The 15,553-nt window shown below is 45.5% G+C and overlaps 1 protein-coding gene and 1 long non-coding RNA gene across 7 annotated transcripts in view; one reads left to right on the top strand and one right to left on the bottom strand.

Annotated features, from left to right (window-relative positions):
- Positions 1 to 15,553, bottom strand: part of lrmp (lymphoid-restricted membrane protein) — a 174,894-nt gene that overhangs the window by 6,679 nt on the left and 152,662 nt on the right. For 5 of the 6 annotated variants that reach the window (XM_069908443.1, XM_069908440.1, XM_069908442.1 and 2 more), the window contains 6 exons: positions 14,909 to 15,049; positions 14,008 to 14,139; positions 10,340 to 10,490; positions 8,065 to 8,111; positions 6,875 to 6,940; positions 4,438 to 4,529 (listed from right to left, as the gene is read on the bottom strand). In XM_069908443.1, coding sequence (XP_069764544.1) covers positions 4,438 to 4,529; positions 6,875 to 6,940; positions 8,065 to 8,111; positions 10,340 to 10,490; positions 14,008 to 14,139; positions 14,909 to 15,049 — 629 coding nt within the window. The remainder of the gene's footprint in view (positions 1 to 4,437; positions 4,530 to 6,874; positions 6,941 to 8,064; positions 8,112 to 10,339; positions 10,491 to 14,007; positions 14,140 to 14,908; positions 15,050 to 15,553) is intronic. The other variant, XM_069908444.1, reaches the window with a different exon arrangement.
- LOC138748376 (uncharacterized) lies at positions 8,307 to 15,433 on the top strand. Its single transcript, XR_011347979.1, has 3 exons — positions 8,307 to 8,382; positions 14,486 to 14,672; positions 14,948 to 15,433. It is a non-coding gene; the product is annotated as an uncharacterized lncRNA (long non-coding RNA).

Genomic DNA, 15,553 nt, shown 5'->3' with positions numbered 1-15,553 from the left:
GTGTTAAGGCTGTGTGTTGTCGGGAGTGCCGGATGTGGGAGGTCCTGGAGTCTTCCAGACTCCCGGATGTCCATATCTGCACTAGGTGTGTCGAGCTGCAGATTGTCAGGGACCGTGTTAGGGAACTAGAGCTGCAGCTCGATGACCTCAGGCTGGTTAGGGAAACAGAGGTAGTCATAGACAGGAGTTACAGTCAGGTGGTCACGCCAGGGCCACGGGAGGATGAAAGGTGGGTAACTGTTAGGAGAGGGACAAAAGAACGTAAGGTGCCAGAGACGAGCCCTGTGAATGTAACCCTCAGCAATAAGTACGCCTCTTTGAGCACTGTTGAGGGGGACATCAAGGTTGGGGGGAGTGACAGTGGCTGTGCCTCCGGCACGAGGTCAGCCCCTGTAGCTCAGAAAGGGAGGGAAAGGAAGAGGAGGGCAATTGTGGTAGGAGACTCCATAGTTAAGAGGACGGATAGGGGATTCTGCGGACGCAGCAAGGAGAACCGGATGGTGGTTTGCCTCCCTGGTGCCAGGGTCCGAGATGTTGCTGCTCGTGTCCCAGATATCCTAAAATGGGAGGGACAGGAGCCAGAGGTCGTGGTACATGTAGGTACCAATGACATAGGGAGAATTAGAGAAGAGGTCCTAAAAAGTGAGTACAGGCAGTTAGGTAGGGAGTTAAAAAGAAGGACCGCAAAGGGGGTAATCTCTGGATTACTCCCTGTGCCACGTGACAGTGTGAATAGAAATAGAATGAGGTGGAGGATTAACACGTGGCTGAAGGGGTGGAGTAAGGGGCAGGGTTTTAAGTTTCTGGATAACTGGGACCTTTTTTGGGGGAGATGTGACCTGTACAGTAAGGACGGGTTACACTTAAATCCCAGGGGGACAAGAATCCTGGCAGAGGTATTTGCTAGGGCTACCCAGGATCCTTTAAACTAGAATGGTTGGGGGGAGGGAACAAAATAGTACAGAGCAGTAAGGAGAAGGTTAGAATGCAAACAAAGAAAGTTTGTAGTAAGTATTTGAATATGGATGGGCAGGTGATAGAGAAGGGAAAGGCTCTGGAAGAAGATGAAGGGCAATTGGCAGGAAAAGTAAATAATGTTGTTCTTAAAGATGAGGGAAAACAGGGATTAAAAATTGGGAAATCCCTGAAATTCATATATTTTAATGCCAGGAGTATTGTAAAAAAGGTGGATGAGCTGAAGGTGTGGATTGATACTTGGAAGTATGATGTGGTAGCGATTAGTGAGACATGGTTGCAGGAGGGATGTGATTGGCAGCTGAATATCCCTGGGTTTTGTTGTTTTAGGTGTGATAGAGTCGGAGGGGCAAGAGGAGGTGGGGTTGCATTGCTTGTCAGGGAAAATATTACAGCGGTGCCTAGGAAGGATAGATTAGAGGGCACATCCACGGAGGCTATTTGGGTGGAACTGAGGAGTAGGAAAGGAGAGGTTATATTTGTAGGGGTGTATTATAGACCACCCGGAGGGGACCGAGACCTAGAGGAGCAAATCTGTAGGGAGATAGCAGATATTTATGATAAGCACAGGGTTGTAATTATGGGAGATTTTAATTTTCCACATATAGATTGGGAGACACATTCTGTGAAAGGACTGGATGGGTTAGAGTTTGTGAAATGTGTGCAAGATAGTTTTTTACAACAATACGTAGAGGTGCCAACCAGAGAAGGAGCAGTGTTAGATCTACTGTTGGCAAATGGGATGGGTCAAGTGACGGAGGTTAGTGTTGGCGAGCACTTCGGGTCCAGTGATCATACTGCCATCAGCTTCAATGTCATTATGGAAAGAGAGAAGTCAGGGCCAAGGGTTGAGGTTTTTGATTGGGGAAAAGCTAGATTTGAGGAAATGCGAAAGGACTTGCAGGGTGTGGATTGGGACAATTTGTTTTATGGGCAGGATGTAGTAGAGAGATGGAAGTCTTTTAAAGATCAGATTTTGAGAGTGCAAAAGCTTTATGTTCCTGTTAGGTTAAAAGGAGGGGCAAAAGGTTTGAGAGAGCCGTGGTTTTCAAGGAATATTGGAAACTTGGTTCGAAGAAAAAGGGAGGCGTACATTAGATATAAGAAGCATGGAGTTAAGGAGATGTTTGAAAGCTACATTGAATGTAAGAGGAATCTTAAGAGAGGAATTAGGAAAGCTAAAAGAAGGTACGAGAAAACTATGGCAAGCAGGGTGAAAACTAATCCAAAAGAGTTCTACAAATATGTTAATGGTAAGAGGAAAGCTAGAGACAAAATTGGTCCCTTAGAAAATCAGAGCAGAAAACTGTGTGTGGAGCCTAGAGAAATGGGGGAGATATTGAACAGTTTCTTTTCTTCGGTATTCACTAAGGAGAAGGATATTGGGAGATGTGAGATAAAAAAAAGCAAATTGGGTAAATATGGGGAATATAGAGATTACAAAAGGTGTAGTTTTAAGGCTTTTGAAGAATATAAAGGTGGATAAGTCTCCGGGACCAGACGGGATCTTCTCCAGGACATTGAGAGAAGTGAAGGAGGAAATAGCAGAGACTCTGCGGTAATTTTCCAAATGTCATTAGATATGGGGATAGTGCCGGAGGATTGGCGCATTGCGCATGTGGTTCCGTTATTTAAAAAGGGTTCAAGGAGGAAGCCTGGCAACTATCGGCCTGTAAGTTTGACGTCTGTGGTAGGTAAATTAATGGAGAAAATTCTTAGAGATAGTACTTATAAACATCTGGATAGACAGGGTCTGATCAGGAGCACTCAACATGGATTTGTGGGAGGAAGGTCATGTTTGACCAATCTGATTGAATTTTTTGAAGAGGTGACTAGGAATGTGGATGAGGGTAGTGCAGTGGATGTTGTCTATATGGACTTCAGTAAGGCCTTCGATAAGGTACCACATGGAAGGTTAGTTAGGAAGGTGCAGTCTTTAGGTATAAATTTTAAGATAGTCAAATGGATTGAACATTGGCTGAAAGGGAGAGGCCAGAGAGTGGTAGTGGATAATTGTCGGTCAGGTTGGAGGCCGGTGACCAGTGGTGTGCCTCAAGGATCTGTATTGGGCCCATTGTTGTTCGTTATATACATTAATGATCTAGATGATGGGGTGGTAAATTGGATTAGTAAATATGCAGACGATACTAAGATAGGTGGAATAGTGAATAATGAAGAAGGTTTTCAAGGATTGTAGAGGGATTTGGGCTGCTTAGAAAAATGGGCTGAAAAATGGCAGATGGAATTTAATGCTGATAAGTATGAGGTGCTTCATTTTGGTAAGAAGAATCAGAATAGGACATACGTGGTAAATGGGAGAGCATTGAGGAATACAGAAGAGCAGAAAGATTTAGGAGTGACGGTACATCGTTCCCTGAAGGTAGAAACTCACGTGAATAGGGTGGTGAAGAAGGCTTTTAGTATGCTGGCCTTTATCAATCATTGCATGGAATATAGGAGTTGGGAGGTGATGTTGAGATTGTATAAGACGTTGGTGCGGCCTAATTTGGAGTTCTGTGTGCAGTTCTGGTCGCCTAATTATAGGAAGGATATAAACAGAGTGGAGAGAGTGCAGAGAAGGTTTACCAGAATGTTACCTGGGTTTAAGCATCTAGAGTATAGGGAGAGATTGGACAGATTAGGTCTTTATTCTTTGGAGCGTAGAAGGTTGAGAGGGGATTTGATAGAAGTATTTAAGATTATGAAAGGGATAGACAGAGTGGATGTGGATAGACTATTTCCGTTAAGAGGAGGAAAGATTAAAACAAGAGGACATGAGTTAAGAATTAAGGGGCAGAGGTTTAGAGGTAACATGAGGGGGAACTTCTTTACTCAGAGAGTGGTAGCCGTGTGGAATGAGCTTCCGGGAGAAATAGTGGCGGCGGAGTCAATTGTATTATTTAAGAAAAGGTTGGACAGGTATATGGATGAGAAGAAGATGGAGGGTTATGGGCATTGTGCAGGGAGGTGGGACTAGAAAGGGGTGTTTGGTTTGGCGCGGACTAGAAGGGCCTAATGGCCTGTTTCCATGCTGTAAATTGTTATGTTATGTTATATAGTGGAATTTCACCATCTACCAATGTAGAAAAGGGGTAAAAACACTCAGAGTTGCATGTGATGATAAATCGGAACTTTGGTGGCACCGTTAGCATAACTTTACAGCGCTAGCGATTGGGACTGGACCTGGGTTTGAATCCTATGCTGTCTGTAAGGAGTTTGTAAATTCTTCCCGTGTCTGCGTGGGTTTTTTTCGGGGGCTCGGTTTCCACCCACTGTTGAAAAACATACTCCGGGGTGTAGGTTAATGGGGTGTAAATTGGGTTTGTATTGTACACCTAAATTTAAAAATAAAATTCTTTTAAAAATTAAAATTTAATTTTGAGCTTTGATTCCATGAAGCTGTCACAATGAGCACAATATCTGCAGACAACACCCAGCTTACTTGAAACCAAATCAACTTACCAACTGCTCATCTTCCTCGTGAACTTGTTGCATAATTTTTCCTGATCTCCTTCTGACTTTCTTCTGCCTTCTTCGATCTCCCTCAACCTCGACTGTTGTGTAAATTCAAAAAAGTTTTCAAGTTCAACAATTAAATTCACTTCAACTTCTAATTCTAAGTGCTAAGGGAGGGCAAGATGAGGACGAGATACTTAAATGATCGCAGACCCCCTTTCCCTCAACCATTCCAATCTCCGATCCTTGCTTCAACCCAATGACTCATGAAGACATAGCTCCAATCTGGGATGTGGTAAAAGTCCAAGCCTGATGACCAGACACGGGGAACCACCGTGCGATTTAAATTAAAAATTTTAAATGAAGACAGACAGCACAGTAACAGGCTCTTTCGTCCCATGAGCTTATGCTGAACAATTTACACCCAATTAACCTACAACCCCCTGGTAGGTTTTGGACGGTGGGAGGAAACCGGAGCTCCCGGGGAAACCATGGGGAGAACGTACAAACTCCTTACAGACAGCGCTGGATTTGAACCCCGGTCACCATCGCTGGCATTGCAACAGCATTGCACCAACCGTGCCACCGACAGTCTCGTGTTTTCCAGTCATTCAGCAACTCAGCAAACTGAAGTTGTGATGACTTCTTTGAGAGCAGTTGCTACTCTTCAGAAACATCATCGCCTCCCATCACTAGCAGCACGTTGTGCAATTTTTTCAGTGAACCTTTCAAGCAATAATTAAAGGAAATTCTTTGACAAATCATCAATTTGTAAATGTCATGGGATTACAAGGCAAGGCGGCAACAATCTAAGACAACGGAACAGCTGGCCAGGCCTTAAAGCGGCCAATTCTTGCTACTGAGTATCAGTATGGGTAAGGTCAACATCCCTCTCCTAAAAGTGACTGGCAAACCATTGGTTTTATAACAATTAAATGGCTTTGTCGCCACTTTGACTACACGGGCTTTTCACCACAAACTCAAGTAGTGTGGAGCTCAGTTCTACTGAGAACTGCCACAGAGTACGACAGCTGAACCTTTAGTGAGGGGGCAGTTCAGTACAGTGGGGAGATGCTAACTGATTCATTGCAGATGCACGATGGGGCATCTCAATCCAATGTTGGAGCTTCACCACACCTCCCATCCCAGGTGCAGGGAGATCACCAAAATGGAGAAGATCTAGCTCTGGGAATCAAGGAGGAATGGCCGATAGGTGTCGTTGTTACTGGGAAGTTGGTACCAGGGCAATTCCCACAGGGCCCAGTATATCTGGGCTGTGATTGTTATAATAGACATCCCTTGCATGTAGTGGAAGAGCACGATAAACAAGTTTGTAGACAAGAGAAGAATTAACTGTTGACAATGAGGAGGAGGGTTTTTGGGATGGCATGGTTAGCATTGGGGTTCAATTTTTAAATTTAGACATGGTAATAGGCCTTTTCGGCCCATGAGTCCATGCTGCCCAATTTATACCCAATTAGCCTGCACCCCCAGTATGTCCCAAACAGTGGGAAGACTCGAGCCCCCGTGGAAAACCCATGCAGACACAGGGAGAACATGCAAACTCCTTACAGACAGCGCAGGATTCGAACCCAAGATCCAATTGCTGGCGCTGTAATGTCCTTGCGCTAGGGGTGGCATGGTTGGCATAGGGGTTGGCACAACGCCTTTACAATACCAGTGATTTGGACTGAGGTTCAAATCCCGCGCTGGTCACTTTCAAAGGGGGGAGATGTGGATACTATACAAAGTGTCCAAAGGATGTTGCCTGGATTGGAGAGCATGCAGGTTGAGTGAACTTGGTCTTTTCTCCTTGGAGAAACAGAGGCTGAGGGAGGGGCCTGATATAGGTGTATAAGATGATTGTGTGGACAGCTCAAGGCTTTTTCCCCCAGGGCTGAAGTGGTGGCTAACACTAGGGGGCAGAGTTTTAAGGTGCTTGGGAGCATGAGCAGGGGGATGCAAGAGGTGTGTTTTTCCACAGAGAGTGGTGGGTGCATGGAATGCGCTGCTGGCAATGGTAGTGGAGGCAGGCACAATGGGATCTTTTAAGATAGGTACATGGAAGTAAGAAAAATGGAGGGTTTATATAGCAGGGAAATCCTAGGCAGCTGTTAGAGGAAGGTATTATGTTGGCACAACCCTGTGGGCCAAAGGGCATGTACAGTGCTGTGGAATTTACTGGTCTTCAGGTGAATTACCCAGCTGCATGGCTTGCAACATCATCCCATTGGACTCTCGTGACCAAGTTCTGGTTTTAATGCTGGTGTGTACATTTTATGTCCTGACATAATGCCTATTTTCATTTGTCCACGTAACCACAGATTAAAATAAATTGGCTGAGATTTTGACAAAACTTAAAAAATATCCGGGACTTTATGGCTATTGTCCCACCCCTGGCAAATCAACAAGTGCTATGAGAACCATGCCTACAGTTCCTTACCATGGTTTGCTGGATTCCTGCACTGTTTCTGGGAAGCGTGGCAATGCTGACTCTCCGCATGGAACCCTTCAAGAGAACACAGCCTTAACAGGTTGCCAGGAACATTCATCTCTGTAGCGTGGAAGAATTACACACCCTGATGCCATCAATAAGGATGACGGAGATGGGGAGATAACGAATGGGTGGGGGGCGGTCAGGGGTCTTGAGACTGAAAAATCCAAAAGCATTTTTATGGACAATGACTATAGAAGTGTCGTCGCTGCTTTAACACAGGAAAGCAGACTTAAATTGTGTAACCCGGTCTCACAAAAATGTTAAATGCTTCAATGGAGAGCCCAGGGGAGGAAACCCTGGACAGAGAGAGACTGGCGGGGGGGGGGGGGGGGGGGGGTGGAGGTTTGTCAGGGAGGGAGGGAGGTGGAGGTCCAGAGCTGGAGGTGGGAGGCAGAGAGAAAGGAGGGGAAGGGGAGGGGTATTGGCCTCACTGGGAAAGCCTCACTTTTATCTTGCGATCCAGCATGGTAACAGTCCCTACTGGCCCTTGAGCCTGGTGCTGCCCACATAGACCGAAGTGACCAATTAACCCACGTATCCTGTATTGACAATGACAAATATTAATTTTATTCCTCCTTGTGGCCTCTTTCATCTTAATTATACTTAAATTGCCCTTAGTGCTTTGTGTAACTGCTGCAGCGAACAAGAATTTCATTGCATCTGTATGTTGTTCTTGTACTTATGACATTAAACTCTCACTTCCTTATCTTAGATGAGTGTCAGTCTTCACTATTATGTTTCTTTTAAAAAACACAGCCACTGCATTCCAAGAAATTGTTGCTATTTTCCCTGAATGCACGCTAGGTAAAAAGGTCGGAAAGGGAATGAGGGTGCCATTCCCGTTCCGATATTTTACCTCCTTGACTCCCTGGTAAGTTTCCCAGGACACCTGCTGCTTAAAGTTAACTGCAGGCGTTCTGTGAAAAACAGACTAATGAATAGGACGTATCAATGGCGGGTGTTGCTAGTCCCACCTACTTAATTTCTGGCATGCTGTCTAAACTCGTAAGGAAACGGAGATTTTGAATTTTGGTCACCCTTGTGTGAACTGTGAAAATTCTATCTAAAAAAAACATAATTGTAAATAGCTGCTTCGGGCAATGTTCTGAATGGGCAACAAGTTTCACAATACTTACTTTGCCATATGTGTGGGAGCTGAGGAACCTCTTATTCCGATGGTCGTCTGGAAATGAATGACACAATTTTAATACTACCTCTAGCTGTCACAAAAGTCTGCATCGCAATGTTAAGTACCACAACGGGTCAAAAATTGAATTCTACAAATGAAAATTTTGATCTAATCATCAGTCAATCAAGTGTTGACGAGATCATTTCCATCAGTGAGGTTGCTGTGGTGAGTGAGGTAATAATGAGAGGTCATTATCCTCTCCGTAATCACTGTGCATTAAAAAGCTATGGGTAGACTGACAGAAAATGCACAAAATGCTTAACAGGTCAGTGAGAATCCATTAGCATCTTGAGTATATGATTTGTCATCACAACAAAAGGTCCAGAAGGTGGGGACTGTGTTCAGGTGGACACAGGGACTGCAGAACACATGAGGTGGTTTGATAGACTGAGGAATAGCAGCTGATCTGTCTGGTGGAGGGAAAAATAGGGCACAATGATCTATCTCCTGCATTTGTTGCTTCTTAATTTACCGTATATGCTGGCTTACAAGACAGTCCTTGAATGTTAAAATGTCACCCCAAAACCAGGGGCTGTCTTATACGCCAACAGCGAAGTCTCAGTGCTCCCCCTTGCCAAGTTTAAAATCTGGCCAACAGGATGCAGAGGAATGAGAAGCGTGCAGGGCCCCATTCGAAGGCCGGACCATTCTGCAAGGTTACACCCTTGATGGGGTGCTAGTCTACTGACACCTCTGTGCACCTTTACAGGCCAAACAAACCAATTGTGTGGATTAATGTAGGTGATGATAAAGAGAGAGATAGATGAAAGTCTGCAGATACTGTGATTGTAACAAAAAACACAAATGCTGGAGGAACTCAGTAGGCCTCGCAGCGTCCGTAGGTGGTAAAGATATATAACCATCATTTTGGGCCTGAGCCCTTCTTCAGGGTATGTGAAAAGTAGGCACCTGAATAAAAAGGCTGGGCGTGGAGGGAAAAAAGGCAGAGGGGGAAGGAGCACAAGCCAACAGGCAGAAGGCCAGAATTGGACATGGAAAGGTGAGAATTGCCAGGATGGAGAAGGGTTGTTTGGAGCTTTGTGGAAGCAGAGGTCGGGTCAAGAAGACAGGAAGGGAGAGAGAGAGAATCAGGGGAAAGGAGACAGGGAAAGATGGGGGAGAGGGGGGCTTAATGAAACCAGAGAATCAATGTTAATGCCATCTGGTTGGAAGGTCCCCATACAGAGTATGAGGTGTCGTTCCTCCAATTTGCAGGTGGTCCAAGTCTGATAGCGCACAAAACCATGGGCAGACATGTTGGTAAGGGAATCATGGGGGGGGGGGGGGGGAGAAATTGAATTGGGTAGCCACTGGGAGAACCCTGCTATTAATTTTAAGCACACAGTATAGTAGCAGCCCTTCCAGTTCACAAGCCCGTGCCGCCCAAATACACCAATTAACCCCCAACCCCCGTATGTTTTGAAAGATGGGAGGAAGCTGGAGCACTTGTAGGAAATCCATGCAGACATGGGGTGGATGTATAAACACCTTACTGACCGCACCGAATTAGAAACCAGGATGCTGGCGCTGTAATTGTGTTGTGTGAACCACTACGCTAATTGTGCCACCCCCTGACGTTAACCGTGTGGCGGACAGAGCTGCGGTGATCAACAAAGCCATCTCCCAGTCTGCGTCCAGTCTCTCCGAAGTGAAGGAGGCCACAGCGCAAGCACCAGATGCAGTCGACGACCCCTGCAGATTCACAGGTGAAGTGCTACTTCACTTGTGACGATAAGGGAACCTGGAGGAGAGGAGGATTATAACTGTCTGCCCAAGCACACAAAGCACTGGAAGCAGATCGGAATGGAAGGCAGGATCTAATCTGACAGGTGTTGCAGGAGGCAAGTGACTTTTACAGGGATGTTTAAACCAGTGGTTCTCAACTTTTTTCTTTCCACTTACATACCACTTAAAGTATTCCCTAAACCTTAAGTGCTCTGTGGAAAGAAAAAGGTTGGGGACCACTGGTTTAAACTGAGTGAATGCATCTTCCAGTCCCACAGGCTCATTGCTCATTCACCTCAACCAGCCCTATTTAACCCAATCATCAAAGAACAAGACTGGAAACATTCAAAAAGAGCCATTCCTTTTTATTTCCATGGTGTCGTGCGTAATTATATTTGAATTGTGGTTAGTGTGTTTTATGTAGCTGGGCAGCTGCAGTGAGACTGTCAGTTAAATTCTTAATTCTTTCAAATCCCAATCACTGGCATTGATATTACCTTGCAATTCTCTCAGTGGATTCACCGGACCTCCATTCTGCAGAAGAAGCTGCCTCATCTCTTCCAGCTCAGAGTGTTCCTTTGCATACATTCGCTTCAGGTTCTCAACGTACTGGATCATAACTTCAACCGCTTTACTGACCCGAGTTTCCTGTTGAGCAGAAGGACCAATGTTCAGGGAATTGTTCACTCCACAGAAGTCCAACTGGGATACGCCCAATTTCAGTCTGCACAGGACACGCTCACAGAACCCAAGGGAATGGCAGATACACAAATGGATGGGTTAGACGGCAACTACGTAATCCCAAACGGTATCTATTATTCATCACTATAGCTGATATATCTGGAACACAAATGTTTAAAGAACAAACCCTGCCATCCTTTACCTACCTGCCTAACATGCAACCCTATGCCCACTCAAGGAAAATGCTGGAAATCTGAAAGAAAAGAGCACTGGAAACCATCAGAAGGTTGGGCATCTGTGGAAAGAGGGGCGGTCAGCAATTTGGGCCTGTGAACCTTCATCAAAACAGCACCAACAGATGCTGCCTTGCCGGTTACGCTTCAATCCCTGAACATTCTCTTTGATTGAATCTCAATTGCCATCTGAGCTGGCGCAATCAAGTTGCTTACTTAGACCAGAGGTTTTCAATCTTTTTCCTTCCACTCACATCCCACTTTAAGTAATCCCTATGCCATCGGTGCTCTGTGATTAGTAAGGGTATGTGAGTGGGAAAAAAAACTTGAAAACCACCACCCTAGACCATAAATCTGCACATCACAGGACAGGTCCCTTCAGCCCATGTGTGCAGGAAAATCCAAGTGAAATTCTGACGCTTGCCCTAATAATACCCTTCATTACCCGTTTATCTGGAAGTCCCTTAAATGCTACCATTGGATCTCGAGTTCATGTACGTTTATTATTATCTGACTGTACACATACAACCAGACGAAATAGCAAGTCACCAGACCAAGGTCTCCCAAAGTGTCACCCTAGCCCTACCTAGTAAGAGTCTTCATGAGTAATATTATTAATTATAGGCTTTATCTGTAAACTTGGGGCAAGGGTTAGTTATGATGGTGGTTTGCATAGCGGTTAGTGCAACGCTGTTACAGCGATCGGGCTTTGAACTTGAATCTAAATTTTGAAAGTTACAGGAATTACCTGATTGAACTTTGCATATTAAGGACTGCAATACTAATTTTCTTTAAATTACTTCTTGCACTGCCTTTTGTCTTTTAAAACTGCTTATTCTTAATGCAGGTGTATTAGTTAGGCATTGGAAGACGGTGTCTCAGGCAACCGGAAAATTTGGATTTCCGGCATCGGCGATCCCCATAGGTGCAGGATACCGAGGATTTTTACATGGAATTATACTTGCTGTTTCAATACAATCAACATAGTGCCCACAGCCTGACCAAATGGAAAATTGCCCAGAGAACTCTACAACCCAGAAACAGGCCCTTCAACCCATTTAGCCTACGCCAAACTATTATTCTGCCTAGACCCATCGACCTGAACCCAGACCATAACATCCATACCCCTCCCATCCACGTACATACTCAAATCTTTCTTAAACGTCAAAATTGTGCCCACATTCACACACTCACCACTCTCCGCATAAAGTTCCCTTAATGCTCCCTTCAAACAGTTGACCTTTCACACTTAACCTCCAGTTCTTGACTCACCAAACCTCAGTTGAGAAAGCCTACTTACATTTGCTCTATCTATACCCTTCATAATAACCCAGGTTAGTTCTACAAACGAGGACACAGCTAATCGTAGTTTCCCCAGTCTACTCCAAATCAAAGTGACAGATGGTGCTCTCTTATTTGGGATCTGTGCACCTGTCTTGTAAACATATTAATAATGCCTCTGCAGCCTGTTCCACAGATACACCATCTCGTACATGACAAAGTAGTCCCTCATTAAATCTTTCCTCCCTTACCTTGAATCTATGCCCTCTAGTTTTAGACTCCTCTATCCTTGAAATAGAACCAACTATTTACTCCTTATACTTCTTTACAAGATCAACCATCAGTCTTACCCTCTGCTCAGAAAAAAAATAGCCCCCTCCTATTCAGTCTATCCTGGTGTACATATGACCTATCCTGAACCAAAACACCTCTTCATTAGTCAAGTAGGTGCAACAGCACCTACACTCCTTTCGGAGGTTGAGGAGGGCAAGGCTACTGCACCCCTCTCCCCCTCCATTTTGACAGTTTACAGGAGCACAATCGAGAGGGTCTTGTCTGGCTCCGTGGTTGTGTGGTGCGGCATCTGCACAACATTACCCAGAAATCAATGCAGAGGATCATCAAAACTGTCAAGAAGATCACATTCCTCTATTGAGAGCATGGCTTATATTGGACTGAAAGAATTACTGGAGACCCCTACCATCGAGCACACAGTATCTTGGGCCAACTGACATAAAAGAGGTACAGGAATATCACAATTCAGAACTTCCAAGGCTGGGAAAGAGCTTCTTCCTGGAGGCTGTGAGATTGATGAATAGTAACCTGTAACCTTGGATCTCTGATAAATGAAATTGAGTAATTATTCCAGAATTTTTGTGCACCTTTATATTACATTTCTATATATGCCATTATGTGCTGTGTGAGAAACGTACAATGTGCGCATCGTGGTCCAGAGAGATGTTGTTTCGTCAAGTGGTATACGTACAGTCAGATAATAGTAAAAGTTAAAAGTTTCATTCCTGATAACATCCTTGTGAATCTTTTCTGTACCCTAATAACATCTTTCCTATCAGCCAGGTCTGCACATGGTAGTCCAAGTGTGGTCTCATCAATGTCTAACATAGCCATAACACAACATCTAAACTATCACAACCTGTGACCAATTCCCCCAGACTCTAAAAATCAGCCTCTCTCAGCCCTCGTACACCCTAATGGCAGAATTTCCAGTGTTTACATGGAACCTTCTGATAAAAGGAACCCTTGGGATCTTAGTCCCAAGTGGTTAAGGCCTAATTGTGTTCCCCGACTTCAAGGCAAGAGGGCACAGTTTTAAGGTGAGAGGAAGGGGCTTTAAAGGGGATCTGAAGTGAAGGTTTTCTGCAGAGAGCAAGGTCGGTAGCTGGAACAAATGCTGGAAGTGGTAAAATCAGCTGCGATTATTGCATTCAGGAGGAATTTAGACAAACACTTAGATAACATAGAGGAAATTGGACCCAATGAAGACATGTGGCATTGCGTAGACGGGTAGACCAGTCGGCGGAGGCATGGAGGGTTAAAGAGCCCGTTTCTGTGCTGTATGACTCTAGGAAGCACCCTTCCAATTCCAAGGTTCTTCGATGACCTTGCATTTCAGTAACCTCGGAGAATGAAGCATCAGGGACTCACACGAAGGAAGGACATTGCTCTCTGAGCTCATCACAAATTTCAACCCTCTTTCATTCCATTATTAATTCATTTGGAGTACAACCAATGCCAGAATCCAACCATTCTTTCTGATAGTTAATGGGATTCTCAATGATAGATCCCTCTCATTGCAACTACAGTGTGGATACGTGTGATGTACTTCCATGGGATCATTATGCCATTGACGTGCTTGCTTTACTCGGGACTGGCAGTGTCCTGATCTAACACGATTGGGTCAGATAGCTTAGATACAAAGTCTTTCGCTGACAACAATCAACTTCAATCACCTGGTGTATGGCTCCCAGCATCTCGGCACGGCTGACTACCCTGGTTATGGTCTGTGTCAGGACCCTGAGACTTTTCTCAAGCTTCTCAAAGATTTCCAGCGACTGCTCCTGTTCACACAGAGGTCGCACTGTCTGGAGAAAAGAGAAGGGTGAAATGAGATGCGGGAAGGGGAAGGTGGCAGGGAGGAGGAGAAGGTGGGAATGAGAGCGCAGAGGGAGGTTTGGTCGCCTGCCTAGTCTGTGCTCAAGCTTGCAATGATGCCGGTGAAGTGAATCACTTAACAGCGTCACAACCTTCCACTGCCAGAGGAGGATGCACCCATCAAGTAACGTGTGCAGTGTCTCCTTCCTTGGGTGTGGGGAAGAGGGGGAATGGGGACAAGAAGTCCAGTGTTGGAAAACCAGAGGATCTCATTGCGCAAATCTCCTCATGGAGGGTATCCAGCCCGAAACATTGACTGTCTGTGTCTTTCAACAGATGCCGCCTGACCTGCGGAGTTCCTCTGGCATGTTATTTGTTGCTAGAGAATAGGAAGAGAGGAGATCATTATCAGCAGATGCTGGGGCCAAGTGGACTGCACAAAAGTGCTGGATCCAAAGGAAGCAAAAAGCAGGGGGTGAGCTCTTCACCCTAACAGGAAAAACAGAGTCCTCTGAATAAAAAGGTGAGGGCAGGGGGAAGAAGGAGCAAAGGCTGAGAGGTAAGAGGTGGATACAGGTGGGAGAGTAGAAGAGAGAGGTGACAGGGCGAGAGTGGAGGGCTGTGTAGGTCTGATCGAAGGAAGCGAAGTGGGCGGGGAGCAGGAAGAAAGGAGACGGGGCGAGGGAAAGAGAGACACACACACAAGGTTTGGTTTGCTTTTCTCCTGACAAGCCAATAAGGGGGGGTTCAGTGCCAAACCTGCAATGTTTGCTGACATTTCTCGATCTCTTTCTGCAGGTTTATTTCAGCCAAATCCCTGGATCGCTCCTCCAGCCGCAATCGCTTATCGAGGGTAAACATGTCACACTTGAAAGCCAATGAGAAGCGGAGGAACTCAGCCTGTGAAAAGAAGAGGTGGTTCAATGTTAACGTGCCCCTTTAAAGCCAAGCGCACGCTGACAGCTGCGGTCTCTGGCTGGGATGCTTCCCGCCACCCACTTCCCCGCATCCCATCCTGCCTGTGGGAATGGGCCCCCTCATCACCTACTGCGGGGGAACAACTGACCAACAGCACTCTGCATGGTCCTACATTTCAGGTGAGACGTTAAACCACAGGCTCAAAGCTCCACAGGTAAATGCAAAACAGACCCCGGCACTATTTCAATGAGTTGCCACTCAACCTCTCTGTTTAGCACCGCCAAGTAAACATCGCTGACTGTGCTGGTTTGCAAATTGGCTGCTATGTTTGAGACCATCAATTAAACTGGCCAGCAGTGAAACCACTGTGATCAAGGGTCTGACCTCTGCTTCGCACACAATTCCAAAACCCGCCCTATGGCCTGGTTGACAAAGGACAGCTTAACCAGAAGTACACCAACTTTACACACATTGCACTGTCTGCAT

Source organism: Narcine bancroftii, chromosome 13 (genome assembly GCF_036971445.1).
Source record: "Narcine bancroftii isolate sNarBan1 chromosome 13, sNarBan1.hap1, whole genome shotgun sequence".
In the NCBI taxonomy this organism is placed as follows: domain Eukaryota; kingdom Metazoa; phylum Chordata; class Chondrichthyes; order Torpediniformes; family Narcinidae; genus Narcine; species Narcine bancroftii.
Note: the sequence above shows the minus strand (reverse complement) of the source record. Positions and strands in the feature narration are given on the sequence as shown.